The 15,276-nt window shown below is 41.8% G+C and overlaps 1 protein-coding gene across 1 annotated transcript in view; it reads left to right on the forward strand.

Moving 5' to 3' along the window:
• Positions 1–15,276, forward strand: part of PRKAR1B (protein kinase cAMP-dependent type I regulatory subunit beta) — a 92,600-nt gene that overhangs the window by 49,190 nt on the left and 28,134 nt on the right. Inside the window, exons 4-6 of the mRNA XM_008633489.2 lie at positions 2,421–2,482; positions 3,227–3,273; positions 10,915–11,073. Of these exons, the coding sequence (XP_008631711.1) occupies positions 2,421–2,482; positions 3,227–3,273; positions 10,915–11,073 (268 nt within the window). The remainder of the gene's footprint in view (positions 1–2,420; positions 2,483–3,226; positions 3,274–10,914; positions 11,074–15,276) is intronic.

Here is a 15,276-nt window from a genome sequence, read left to right on the forward strand (position 1 = left end):
ACACAGCAGAGTATCAGGGTAAATCTGCTGTTGCTGCTGATAGACTTTGGGTTTATTACACTGTCAGCTGAAAGTTTTAGTCTGTGAGTTTTAAAGAGTTGGGTTTTTTTTTTTTTTTGATAAAACTAAAAGGTGATGTAGAAATAAAATGAGGAACATTTTGGAGAAGGGTGCAGTGCTATACATAATTTATTAGGCACTGTTTGTACAGTCAATTGTTAAGTTATAAATAAAATAGAGGATTAAAACAAGGATGAAAGGGTGAATCTGCGGGTAGTTATGTCCTCTGTATTTCTATTTAAAAAAGGGAAAAGTTTCCCAGTTTGCTCAAACAGCACATTTTGGTTTGGTTATTGATATGCACTGTGTTGTACCTATTTTTGGATGTATCACATTGAAGGCTGCCTCACAGGGTGCCTTTTCCTCAGTAAATGTTCTGCAGGCTGCAGAGCTGTTCTCAGAGCTCAGTGAGGTGCCCCAGCACAGCCAAGGGGAAACCAGAGGGAGGCAAACGAGCCCCTGTCACACTGAATTCCCAGTCCCAGAGCTGCTGAAGGACAACTGCACTTCCCTCATGGACACAGAGTCCCTCGGTGGCTGTTCCAGTTCAACACCCACCAGTGTGGCAGTTTCCCCATCCCACTGGAACCTCAGCTCCCAGTTCCAGCTGGAGCATTGGCACAGGGACCAGCTCCAGAGATTTGTCTGTACCAGGCAGATGGTTTCTGCCAGCAGAGAAGTCCCTTGAACTGGAGAAATGCTGAAGCTATGTAAGATCACAAAAACGAGCTTAGGGGATTTAAGAATAAGGTCCATAGGCTTTTCAAAAGAATTTATTGTAGATCTTTGCATTGGTGCTCAGAATGAGGTGAGGAAGAAGCTTCTCCTGGATGCCTTGGAGCAGGCTTTGTATCCATGGTGGAGGTGTTTCCTGAGTGTGAGTAGGAATAGCATGGAGTGGACCTGATGAAACAACAGGAGTAAAATATATCATTTTGTTATATATAGGCCATGGGCTGAGCATCCCTTGCAGGTGCTGCGGGAGGTGCCTGGTTTGAAATCTCCCAGTTCTCCTACCAGTGGTGCTGACGCAGAGCTGTGATCCTGAGCAAAAACATTCAGACTGATGAAGAGGAAAGACATGAGCAATTTGAACTTAGGAGTGAAACATTTCCTAGAACTGAGCCTGAATAAAGTCTGGAACAGTTGAACAGGAAATAAGCTAATAATGGGATTTTACAATATGCATTTCCCATATAAGGCATTGAAATGTAGCATAGGTTTCATGGGTTTGGTGGCTGATCTTCTGCCTATTTTGATGAAAATTTTTGGTTTCTTCCCTGTTTGTGTTGTTGTGTGTGTGAGGTCCTTTCTCCACTCCAGACTGAAGTGTTTCATCTCACCACTGTCGTCAGTGGTCCCTGGATGGACCATTCCTAGGCCAGACCAGGGAAGAGAGCAGTTAACAATCCCCTCTTGCTGCCTTTTGTTTTTGTTGGGGAGCTATTTCCTTTAGCCCTTGAGACTGATGCATAGGAAGGGGAAGAGAGGTGGGGAGCGCCCGTCTTGATGTGGTTCATGCTTCTGAAAATAAGTTCCCCAAAATCTGATGTGGGGAAAGGAAGCCCTGGCTCCACGGAGCCTGCTGTCTCCCTCAATAAACAAAGGACTGGGTTTGGGCACGTTGCCCGAAGTGTTGGTGCAGGGTGTGTTCCCATCCCTACTGCTCTGCCTGGCCTTTTAAGGCGATGTGACAGTGAGCTGGAGACGTGGAAAGGTGTGTAATTCAGCTGTGATTAATGAGCACGAGGCTCCTCTGCAGCTTCCCTCCTTCTGTAGCATCGCTCAGATTCCCTTCTCACGAGTAACTTGCTGAGATTTTCAGACTTTGGCCTCTTCTGCACTGTGAGTGCAATCTCCTGCCAGCTCTTATGCTACATTAATTTAGAGCCAACTACCTTTCCAAATGTGCTCTGTACTGTGGAACAGGTTTTGCTTGTAAATGCAAGGCCAGATGTTCAGAAGAGGAGAGCTCCTGTTTGGGCATCTGGCAGTCACTGCTGGGCCACAAACCCGTCACAGCTGAAAATCTGAAATCTCTCTGCTTAGACAACACAGTATCAGGCTGACCAGTTTGTGCACTGCTGTAAGAGGCATCTTTCTCCGTATAATTCAGGAGTTCTTTCAAAATAGCACACACCGAGTCATGGTCTCACTTAGTTTTAAACCACAGCTTGTGCCTAACAAGTTATTTTGATTTCTTGCCGAGCAGGGGTTCACTTTCCAGTTACAGCTAATGTTTTCCTTTCCTTTTTCTGCAAAATCTGTTAACAAAAGCTAAATAAACAATGAAGGTAGGTCTACTGGCTAGATAAGAAATAGGTCTGATTTATTAATAAATGTTTCTTTTTTTTATCCAGTGACATATTCGATGCCATGTTCCCCGTCACGCACATCGCAGGAGAAACAGTCATACAACAGGGTAATTCTTCCTGCCATTTTTTCTCCTGTATGTTTGCTAAGGTCCTATAATTCGCATCTCTCCCTCTGAGATTTCACCCTCTTTGCTTAATGGGAAGAATAACCATATTCCAAAGGCCTCTGAGTGTGCAGCTATATGACAAATTCATCGATGCAGGTCCCTTGATACACGTGCAGAGGACTCCACTCTGGTGGACCTCCAGGGTTTCAAAGTGCTGCAGTTAAATGTAGATAAACAGCACTTCAAATTAAAATGTTCATTCCCTAACTGAAGATAGCCAGGCAGTAAACCCCAGCTCAGGATGCATAAGGGTGGCACAGGCGAGCTGAGAGTAACTAGAGATGGAAAATATTTTTTATGGTTGTTGGGAATATTCAACACCTCATTGTGCTGTATCAGAGTTATCACACTTGGCAATTTACCTGCATGCCTGCAGCACGTTGTGGAGGACTTCATTACCCACAGGCCATATTAAAACCTCTTGAGTGTTTACCCTGAATGAAGTATTGAATCAATCAAAAGAGATAAATTAATGCAATTGAAAGGTATTAATAGCAAGAAGTCATAGTGACACTGATTTGTGAAGGCAAATAGGCAAGGATGTTTCAAAAAATTAATCTCTCTGTAAGTAATCTGATGTACAAACCTGTGCAAATATGTACAGGATTAAATACAGGGACAGGAAGTTATTGAATAGCTTGGCAGACCTTCAGGAAACAATCACCTTTTGTGTTTTGTGTCCAGGTGATGAGGGAGACAACTTCTATGTGATTGACCAAGGCGAGGTGGATGTAAGTATGCTCTTGCAGTGTAATATTTATTTTGAAGCTACAGAATAAAATTGTGTGCTTTGGCAGAGAGCTTGAGCCAGCCATGTGCTGCGGGTCTGTCTCTTTTCTTCTTGAACTAGATTTCACAGGATTGGTTTCATTACTTTGCTTTTGTTGTGTTATTTGTTCTTAATTTTAAATTTGGCATGTGTTACATCCTAGCTTATTTGTCCATTCCAAGCAGGAAAATGGTATCAAAACCAAGCAAATGACATTATCTTCAGAGCCCTAACCACGCCTGGAGGTGTGCAGTCTTTGGCAGAGCAGGCCACCATGCTGGAATGCACCTGAGGGTTCAGATCAACCATAAAGAAAATATTTTCTTTAATCAGTTAGCTTAGCTCATGTGTTGTTTGGTTTTGTTTTGTTTGTTTTTGTTTTTTTTGTTTTGTTTTGGTTTTTTTTCACAAATTGAGATACAGCCTCAGGCAGTGAGTTTCATCTTAGAAACCTTAATTTGCTTTTAAAATTAGGTCCAAATATAAGAACAATGCAGCATATTAATAAAGCAGGGGTTATTATAAGAGTAAAGTGATCTGTTAGACCACAAAATGTTTACAGGAGTATGCAGTGGTTTAATCAGCAAGTCTTTGAAAAGAAGCTTCTTTCTGAACCTGCCTTCCAAATCATAAACTATTCACCTCTTATCATTTCTCTCCTCTATGAAACTCACCCTTTTGCAGTTTTGCTGCAAGTTCCTACACACATCTTATGTACCCACAGTTGTTGGGTAGGACAGACTTGCTCATTAGCAGCTTTGCTCTTCAGATGCCCACATGAATTCGGTTTGGCATATTTAAAGAAGAAGGTGATTTATTTTAAATCCAGTCAGGAGGCACAGAGTTATTTTAGTGAAAGTTATTTTTTTTTTAGCGGTCTGTTTGTGTCAGGAGACCATCTAATTGGTATTGTTGGGAATTGAGAAACCTCACATGCTGCCTCTGCCTCTGGAAGTTGCTCCTCAGGAAATCCGTCTGACTCACTGTTCCTATCAGACAACCCTCTCAATAGCAAACACTGCCACATCCACGGGGCCAGAAAATAAAAGGGTAATATTTATAGAACAGTGTTAAAATTTAGTTTTAAAATAATTGACTTGGGACCGATAGGGAGCTAAATGAGTTCACTGGCTTTGAATCAGACCCACAAACATGCAAATGCACATGTTGAAGTTATAGATTAATCCTCTTTAAAAATAATGTGTCCTCTCTCAACACCTTTAGGAAAGCTTTCTGCAGTGTTTGGCTCAGGGATAGTGAGGGAGTGAATGACACCAGAAAGCAGTCTGCAAAACCCTTGCAGTTAATTGCATGAGTTAATATTCTATATGCACATCTTAAAAAACAGTGACAAAATAGAGTAGATTGCAACTTTGATTTCATGAGCATTATCACTCCCTCGTCTCCTAAAATCAGCCTATAGCTGCTAGGACAGATCAAAATGGACAGATCCACCACAGTGTCACCCTGACACCTCCCAGAGACACGTACAGACATCACCTGTGGGACAAATACTTCCTAACAAGACTTGAAAATGTAATCTGGACTGTGCCTGTCCAGAGACCAGCGCAGCTTCTGACCATCTGTGTCCGGCCAAACTCTTCTGTGACCAGCTCTCCTGCTGCCCCACTTCAGCACCCCCTAAGGTGCCTCCTGAGGCACCTTTCCACTGCTCTCTCCATCTGCTCAGCTTGGTTCTTTCTCCTTCCTAAGCTTTTCCTAAAACTTCAGCCAAAACACCCCCTGAATTCCAGTGCAAGGTGCCGTGGAAGGCGTTTGCTCATGCAGGAGCTACACCCTGGAACTTCCCCGCATTAACTGCCCTGCTGGGAAGCTGCAGGGAGGTGATCCCAGTTTTCCCCTCAGAGGAAAGTCTGTACCAGGGCACCAGTGCAGAGTGAGCTGCTCCTGTGTAAGGCAGCAGCTCCCAGAGCTCCTGGGCATGCACCATCACCCCGTACGTGGTGCTCCCTAGAGGAGTTCTGCCACTTTCTGGGCAGAGCTGCTAAAATCCTTGTTGTCTGAGGAGACTCCAGGCCACTAGTAAGCGAGCTGCTTTCATTTAAGCCTTGCCAGATACTTTTTTGGCATGCTTCCATGCTTCTCCAAGAAAAAAAGCGACTTGGAGTGGAGACAATTGACCCCGAGACTTAGAGCCTCGAGCCATTTTCTGCCTGGTTCAGCTGGTGTTGGCATGTGCATGGAGGCTTTAACCCCTGGCCAGGGTCTCTGCTGCCATTCCCTGATCTGCTTGGAAGTGTCAGGAATACCGGGAAAGGTGGATTCAAGGAGCAGTTTACTCTGATAAGCACCCAGATTTTCCATACACAGGCAAAGACAGGCGTAAAGGAGGTCGCAAGGGTCATCATAAAATCCCTACCCATGGAAGAAAGTCATGACAAAACTGAAAAAAACCCCCAATAAGATCTATCAACCAAGCAACCAAAACCAAACAGAAACCACCAACAAAGTGAGAATAACAGTGTGTGGTGTTTTGAATTTAAAAAACTGCAGCATTTAAAAGGAGTTTTGGCACAGGCACCCCAAAGACTAAGTAAGAACTTTCTAATATTTTCCCTTACAAAATAATCTGAGTCAAATTAGAAGCGCCATAAAACATTTTTTTAATATAATAACACTTCATTCTCAACTCTTACATTTTCCTGGGGAATGAACGAGCCCCGTTACCACAGAATAAAGTTATCTGTACATTTTCCTTCTGTGGGACAAGGGAAGGGCACAACTTTCATATGTAAAAGAAGGATTTTAGAATGAGGAAGAGGTAGGCCTTTGAAAACCTGGCGTTTCCCTCTCTTGTACTGTATCCTACACACCAGGTACACTTTGGCCAAAGCTGGCATTATTGTATTATCAGTCACAGTCTTCCTCCTTAGCACATCGGGGTTGAGGAGAATTGTTACCTCATGGCCCATCCCTGCAGATGGGTGCAGTGTGCACGAGGTAGATGATGGCACAAACTTTGAAGTCTTAGAGGTCAATTGTCTACTGGAAGCTTTCCTGCTCAGACAAATGGGAGTGTGTGCCAAAAAGGAGCTGGCAGAGCTTAAATTATAGTTTCCAGTAAAGATGTTGAAAGTACCTGCTAAAATGTGACTTGCAAAAATCTCTAATCCATATTTCTAAGTATAAAGTGACTTCCTGTTTGTTATTTTAATCTCATAGCCTCACATTTTTTACTTTAAAAAGAACCATCCACTGCCCTTTTCTAACAGATGTATTTTTTTTTTAGACCCAGAAACTTCCTATTCTGTTTAATGTCACAGCAACTTTCTCTACAGGCATTCTCAGGTTTTCTTCTTGTAAGACAACAGCAGCCAAGCTGTACTACGGTGAAAATCAGAATAAAAGCTTTTCAGTGTTTTTTCCTTAAATTTCTGTATTTACTGTATAAATCTCTATGTGAAGATATACATGAATATTGTGGACAATGAATAAAATTATCTATTGATTGTAGGTCAAATCTTCCTGAAGCCCTTATGTGTATACACAAACTGTCTAATTTGTGTATACAAAGATGAAAATGACACAGCGTTTTATGTGAGAATACTGTTGGATTTTAAAACTAGTTATATTTCATGGTTAGATTCCATAGATTGCTTCTGGTTTGAATTCTTCCATCTTCAATGATTTTTCTAAATTTGGAAGGTTGCCTTTTGAAATTTGAAGCAGAACATTTTAAAGTTTGGAGTTTTTCAGCTTGAACTTTTAAGGATTCTTAAGTCAGTCTCCAAGCTCATATGTTCAAATTCAAACTGGTTTTAAAGCACTGTCTTCATTTGAGGAAACTACCCACATATAAATACCCTCCATGTCTAAGGCTTCTTTGTTTTTCCAAGAATAAATAAAACTCATCTTCATTTTTGGATAACAAAGCCTTGACAAGAACGAAGCACAAATTATTACAAACAGACCCAAGGGAGGGGATTCAAGACATAAGAATTGTCATGCCTGGAACAAATTACATTGTCCACAGAGATCACAAAGTGGCAGCAAAAAACCCCCAACCAAACGAGAAGTTAACTTGAAATCAGTAATACAAAATTAAAGGAAAGATAAATTCACTCCAATGAAGCTCAGAGATAGATGTTCATATCCTGCCTTCAAGGTGAAATGCTCATGGCAAGGTTCCTTTCTGCATCTCCAGAGAAAGAACCTGGAGATGAGGGAGGCCCAGATTCATTCCTGTGGCACTGAACGTTGTGTGACTCTGCATCTTCTCCCACAGCTAGTGCCCATGCCCATGCCCATTTGCCTCCTAAAAAGATAATGAAATGAACCAAACTGTGTGATTCTCAAGCCCCCAGAAGTTGCAGTGCTCATATTAGATGATGGAAAACTATAGAAATCGAAAGTACTTTTGCTCTGTGGAAAGTAGATGGTCCTGATGTGTTGGTCATATTTGGGCATCTGCACTTCTGCTTCTCCTCTTCAGCTGCATGAAAGAACATTCCAGCTGTTATGGATCTGTGACTGGCAGGTCAAGTGACAATTAGGAATAATTCATTCATGTACTCACCACTTTGGTGAGAGTTCACAAATGCCTAAAACTGGCTGAGCCAAAACCTCAGCCCAGCATTTTTTAGGATAAATAGGGAGATCATCTGAGCTGCTGCCATATAAAATTGACTTTCATAAGCTGTTCTGAGCCTAAAATAGCTTTGCTTCCCACACCTTACAAACAGAACTTCTTTCCTTTCCACTTCTTTTTAAAAAATCTATTTTAAAGGGATTTAGTGGAGCTGAACTCTGTTAAAGGGCAGGATGGCTTTGTAGTGTGCCATCAGTGCACTTTAACTTCATCACGAACCCACAAGTTGAGTGTTGACTTAGGCCTTTGCAGAGAATGAAGTCCAATGGTTTTGCTTCTAGAAAAAACTTATTCTCAAACGATTTTCTCTTTCAGAGACTGATATTTTAAATGACATTTTTATTGGAGGAGTGAATGCTGGACCCAAAGACTGTCAGATCAGTGATTTGGTTTCACGTCAGAGCACTTTAGACCTGACACCCTTGGGGTGGAGGAATGACCATTTGCATAAACTGTTTAAGGGGAGGTGTCAAACATGTTTTGTACAGTCTTGTCAAGCAAGACAGCAAAATTAAAGGAGTCTTAGAGCAGTTCAGTAGCAGCCTCTCTAAATAACAACTGCAGCATTAAATGTCCATCCTTCACTTGCTCAGTCTTGAGTTTTACCAGCATAATTCCCTTCTCTGGGCTGCAGTGACATTCTGCACACTGCTTTAACAAGAAATGTCACCATGTTGCTTAAAAAATGTGTGTTGGAATAAGTTTATTTCCTGCTTATAATGCAGACCCTTCTGCAGTAACAAAATCTGTGCTGTTCAAAAGAAGAGCATGTACTCTACACATACACATGTATTTTTGGGGTGCTGAAAAAGAGTCAAGGGTACCATGTCAGTTGACATTCAGGGTGTGACCCCAAACTCATTGGAATTATTAGATTTTCCCCACCATCCTTGCGACTTTTTACTGAGGACACACAAATTACTGTAGTGTAGCAAACCCTGTGAGACCATGCAGTGAAATTCCCACAGAAGGATAGTAGCCCTATGGTCAAATATGCATCTGGACAATTTTGCAATGAGCTAATAGAGTTTAGAAAAGTTCATGCATCCTCACTATGTTACAAGCCTTTCAGAATCCTCATTTTATTCATCCATTTCTCCTGCTCGTCTCACAAAAAAAAAAAAAAAAAGAAGCCATGGAACTACCCACTTGTTTCACCAGGAAACTGCTTGGGTTTGCCTGGCTTTTTTAAACTTCTTTTTTTGCTTTCATTTTTTTCGCCATGAGGAGAATCAGAAGTAGATTTAATGTTCTATGAGATTTTCTTTCTGTGGTGAGTGTGAAAGTTTGAAAGGGAAGGCTGTTGCTGTTCTCTTGTGTGATATTCTCCTGGGTGACATTCATTCTGTCATGGTGATGAAATGAAGCTATAGCTTTAGTGGCTCGAGCTTTTTCTTGGCAGTCTGCAACCACCTGCCTGTTTGGGGTTATTTTTACCCTTTATTTTTAAGCCCCTTGATCCTCAGATGTTCCTGGAGCACCAGGAGCCTCCACATCGCCTGGAGTTCAGCTGCTCCTTTTCAGCTGATACCCAAGAGGTCTCTTGATCAGCTGAACTGCTCCGTGGCCTCATCCATCTCCTACTGACCCAGCATTTCACTGACCTCAGTAGGAGTTGGAGAAAATCTTAATTGAATATTGTGAAGACAAATTGGGATTGATTCCAGCTGTATTTTGTAATAAGCCTTTTCACCATAAAATGAAGATAGAATTAAAATCAATAGTGACAGGTTGTTGAGTTTTGACCCCAGTTCATTTATTTTGGTCACCATCTTCTCTCATGCACAGCTTGAGCACAGCTCCAATTTAAGCATTTTTTAAAAACCTGCTAGTTTATTTCTCAGTAATTGGTGTCAGGTTATGGTCTTTGCCTTTGCAATACTTTTCTGATTAAGATGAGAATACCTGCCCTTTTTTTTCATATTATTTTTCTTCACAGAACTTCCAAGCAAATGAAATTAACACTGATTGATTTCAGCTGTTACTGGTCTGTAACAGGTTGGGATATATTCTGCCCTGGGTAAATGCACCCAGCCTTTCCTGCCCTCCAAACTCACAGGCACAGTAACAGAATTAAAAGGGTTTATTGTGTAGTTTACAGCAAGCTGCAGAATGCCCAGTCCACAGCAGCCTTTGCATGCACTGTTATGGCTCATGAGCTGCACTGTCTGTGAATAAATAGTGAGGAAAATGCTGCCCAGCAGAAAACACCTGCTCGAGTCCCCTTCCTCCAGGGAAGGGTTCACATAGCATCGAGTGTAGGAATTCTTCTCAAATTAAAAATCGTCCAGGAAAAATATGGCAATAGTGGTATCAGTCCATACCATGTTCCAAGAAAATATAGTTCCTTAATAGGTTGTGGGTCAAACACTGCCTCCTGAGTTCTCTAGAGCTGGTGTTAGAAGCAAAGGGTAATTCTGCACAGAGCTTCTCAAGTCAAAAGTCCTTAGTCATCTTCACTGAGGGAGACAATCTGTAAAATTTAAATGGGTTTTGGAAGCACTAGGCTTAGGGCAAGAACAAAAAAAAAAGTTCCTTTTCAAAAGAGATTTCCTTGTTTTGGCTGTTTTTCGTTTCATGGCCATGGCACATTTCAGCAGTGCTCATTACACATATCAACAAATCTCCTTCCTTTCCAGTCTGACAGTGTTAATAAAAAGCCAAAGTTGTGACAGTTCTGCTTGTTGACTGCCTGAGCCTTGAACACAAGGGGGAAAACATGATGCCAGCTAACCATGGGAGCTGAAAACCTGGAGAGTAAATAAAGTCATTGTACTGAAGCAAGACAACTTGAAATTCTGTCCACAGAGCAGGTTGTTCCCCTCTTTGGGGACCAACTGTCGGAAGTGTCACGCTCGTGTTTTCCTTCTGTGTCCCCAACACTGACAATTAGAAAGGAACTTGCTAACAGCCTTTTGGGTAACTGGCAGCAGGAGGAGAGCTCCAGCTAAGTCCCCAAACTGCTTTTGCTTCTTTTGTCTTGTGCCGTGGTAGGTTTATGTCAACGGAGAGTGGGTGACCAGCATTGGAGAAGGAGGCAGCTTCGGGGAGCTGGCGCTGATCTATGGAACCCCCCGGGCTGCCACCGTCAAGGCCAAGACAGACCTGAAGCTCTGGGGCATCGACAGAGACAGCTACAGGCGCATCTTAATGGTGAGTTTATGGGAAAGGGCTTCTCTGTGGAGCTGGTATTTTCTACTTTCTTTTGCAGCTCTGTGTTCAGAGTACTCTGGTGCTTCCACATGAAAGAGAGCGGACATGACAAAATCACTGAGTGACTGAATGAAGTGAGCTGAGAGAAAAGGGGACAGGATTGAGCAGAAAGGCGCTGAGTCAGAAATGCAATTGAGAAACATTATGCATAAGTGTTCTGTGAATGAAAACCTCGGGAGGCCTCCGTTACCCACCAAAGCTATGCAAATCCTCTCCTTGTCGTGAGCCTGGAAATATCTCTCAGCAGAACCCCTTGCCTGTGAAGGCTTTGTCTGATCTTGTATTACATTCCTCAAGGCAGGTGATAGAAAGTAAATCCAGCTCCAGTAAAATAATAAAAAGTCTTGCTTGGACTGTGCCTTCCACCTTTGTTAGCCAGTGCCCTGCCACACGTATCATGGGGTGGTAGCTGCTAATGATTCATTCATTCTGCTCCTTTCAAACTCCCTCGTCCCCGCAGCAAAGCTCTGCAGGCCTTTGTGGCACCTGGGGCGTGTGCTAGCTTATGGATTTGCTGTTGGTTCTTCAGTGGTGAGTTTATAATGGAAACTTTGACAGATAATTAACTTCAGCAAAGACATAACTTTTTTATGAGTTTGTTTCCAATGTCCATGTGCATATCTTCCTTCTCCATAAAATATTCCTTTCTTTTTGATAATTAACAGACATTACTCTATGTAAAGCTTGTTTCTCAGTAGGGCTTGTCTCTAAAAGCTGCAGCATTGTTCCATCCTGATCTGAAGGAAATGACACTGTGCTCTCAGACTAACAATTTTGAGATCATCTGTATTTCCAGTGGGTGTCATAGAAAGCAGAAAAACTAGCAAAGGAACTGAGTAGATTTTACCCTTAAATGATTAATTCTTAAGCAGCAGAGTATAAAAGTAATCTTTGTTTACCCTGTGTGATGGCTGTTGGGTGTCTGTATGAGCACTGCTGGTGTTCACTCCCTATTTCATGGGCTGAGTTCAGTGTCCCATAAACAAACATCACACTGACATTTAGGAGAGTACAGCTGATGGAAATTTACTCTGCCCCAAAATATTCAGCCTGATTGCTCCAAGACAAAATAGAGGAATAATTATGAGAAGTGTTTTGTCTTCTCTCTTGTGGGGAAGCAGGATGAAGAGTTTTGAAAGGTTCCCAGTGCAGGCGAGCAGGCAGAGCTATTTCTAAAACACAGAGCAGGAGAATTTCTAAAGAGATGTAAGAGGCACATCCAACTTATTCATCCCATTCCCTACAAGGATGCAGTGGAGGGGTGTCTGGGGTAACTGATGTGATGAACCTGCAAGCTACAAGGAAGAATCCAAAATACAAAAGAGAAGGAATGTAGGAGGGAAATAAATGTCAGGACAAGGCACATATTCCTTGGCTCTTTAGGCAGAGCTTTCTGCAGCTGCCTGTAACCTTGTGGTGAGGAACTGAAGGGACAGGGTCACAGGCTTTGCAGCCTTGAGGTGATTTTAGTGTTGGTGCTGGTGGAACTAGAGGTACCTAAAATCAGCCAGCCCTGTGAGCTGTCAGGGTTGGCCATGTGTCCATTATCATCTGATAGCGCATTTCAGAAGATGAATATTTGATGCAGAGACAGGACTTTGCTAAAAGGATTTGAAGTCCCAAGTGGAAAAGACTGTGTTTTTGTTGCTAGCTTTGGTCATACATACAAGCTGAATATTATGGTTGTACTTCTGTTTGATTCTAGTGTAGTGCTAAGTGCTTTTCAAATTAATTTACATGTTCTCTGGACCAGTGACTGCTCTACCTTACCTAGCAAGCTCAGTTTCTGCAATCAACGAGACCTTTTGATTAGCATGGATATATTTTCTCTCCCTCTCTCGCTTCTTGTGGTTTTTTTTCACAGATGGGGCCACTAAAAATTGGTGTTTGTTGCATTGTGTTAGATACCCAGACTGCATTATTGTAGTATTCCCAGTATTCAGATAGGAAATATTTCATGGTGAATTAATTGCTGCAGGTATAGAAAATGTCCAATTTTAAATGCAGTCCATGGTGAATGCAATTTACCCATCCTCACTGAGTGAATCCTGTCATCTTTCCATTTATTTGTAGGTGCAGGGTGGATAATTTCATTGCTGTAGGTGAAATAAAACACCTGTCTTTGTGCAGTCATGTGAGGGCAGGTTACAGTGGCTCTCTGCACATTTCCTCAAGCCTAAGAATTAATTACATCATGTTTCAGTGGCTGCATTTCATACTTGAAGCTGACTCCACCATTATGGGGCTGCTTTTGCTGTGCTCACTTTAAGTGCAGTAGTAGCTGCCTTTCAACTCCCAGAAACATGGTGTCCTGCCATTTGGCCTCTAAGTGGGTATTTTGAATGTAGAAATGCTCCTGCTTTTAAATAAGGAGTGGTAATTCTTAGGGTACCTTTTGAAATGTATAATTTAAGATGGTTTTAAAACCTGGGAGCAAGCAGGTTTCCCTTTTCTTATTTTCTGCTTGCAAATCCTTTTGTCCAAGGAATAAATGACCTTTATCTCCCAAAGATTTTTGCTGTAGTCAGATAAAGCCCCTCCATAACCCCAGATAGTTTTTTCTCTTGTCTGCATTCCTTCCCTTCCATGCCCAGCCTCATGTTTTCTCAGTCAAGTGTTGAAATTTTATTTGAGTTGTAAATATTTATTTGCAAATCATGCCTTCAGATCCACACTTGCCAAGAAGATTTTATCCTGTCATGAGACACTTGACTCTCCAGCTCATTTCTCCTTGCAGGCACTATTTTGGTCCTTTGCTTTGCATTTAATAATTTTGTATTTTATTTCTGTTTAGTGCCATTTCCCCCACTTATGTGTCTCATTGATCCTGACTGGTTTATGGCATGAATAAAATGTATCTCAGGAGGTTTGGAGTTTGGGGTTTCCTTTCTATGGATGGACAAAGCCTGATGCAGAGAGTTCCTGCTGGCTTTTAGTTACAGTTGTCATCCATTTATTATTTAGCCTGTCCCAAAGGAAGTTTGTTGAAACAGATCTATTTCTTTATATTTCATAGTCTCAGCTTAGGTACCCTGATGGCTTGAAGGTCACATTCAAGTTTGTTGTAGCAGCTGTGATGATTGTAAATGTTGGGATAGGTCTTTTTTTTCATTATGTGCACTGAAATTGCTTGGCTTTCACTGCAGTCCTTGACAAAGTATAACGCCATGAAATTCATTGTGCTAGGTGGGGTACAAAAAACCACTTCAATGTGTTCCCTCTGTGGTACACTCACAAATTATCTTTCCATCTGTGTGTTCCATTTATTTCATAGAATCATCTCTCTAAGTTACATACTTTTCACTCTGTTGCAAATTCTTTTATGTGTATGTTCTCTGTGTGTGTGCACACGGGCACAGACACACACACTCGTGCATATATTCAACATTTATTTACTTATATTCTTCTGGGAGAGAGCAAAGGATTTTTTTTTTGCCATAGGCTTCTCATGGAATTCAGTTGCTGCTCTCTTCTTTGCAATTTGGATTCGAGAGCATCACGGAATGGGGAACATCCCAGGGTAGTACAATATTTGCATTCTAAATATAGCAAATGCCACAAATACCAGAGAAGCAAATGTCTGTATCCCAACATCAGATTGATCCCCTAGACAATTCAGTTCCCAGACTGAGAAAATTTGAAGTATTAATTTCTTGCAACTTCTTCTTTAGGAAGACTTGATCCAGGATAATTCAACTACCCTCTAGTTTCCATGGTCCAAGATACCTGGCTCTGGGAGTGGAGTTGTGTGGGATTCAATACATTTGGCCTATTTGGCAAACTGCTCACTGAAAGTGAGTTACGGCATTGGTTTGTAACTTGTGACAAATCAAGGTTAGCCAGTTCCGAATGCTGTACTTCATTTTATTTATGCTATTTTGGGTTTCTTCTACCATCTTTTCACAGCTTTGAACCTGAGAACAAATTCTTTAATGAGTGCTTTTATTTCTGCTCAGATAAAATAGGGTCAGAAGGATTTTGGGTTACCATAAATTGGAGGTTGTCTAGTGCCCAAAGCATAAAGCAACTCCAAAGGCTGCAATCCACCTGACATCTGTGGAACAGAGCACCAGGACCATGTGGGCTGCTTGGTGTTCATGGCCAGAATGCACAGGGGCTCTTTCTTTCATGCTGCAGCAGGAA

The sequence above is a fragment of the Corvus brachyrhynchos genome, unplaced genomic scaffold (genome assembly GCF_000691975.1).
Source record: "Corvus brachyrhynchos isolate BGI_N302 unplaced genomic scaffold, ASM69197v1 scaffold5, whole genome shotgun sequence".
Taxonomy (NCBI): Eukaryota; Metazoa; Chordata; class Aves; order Passeriformes; family Corvidae; genus Corvus; species Corvus brachyrhynchos.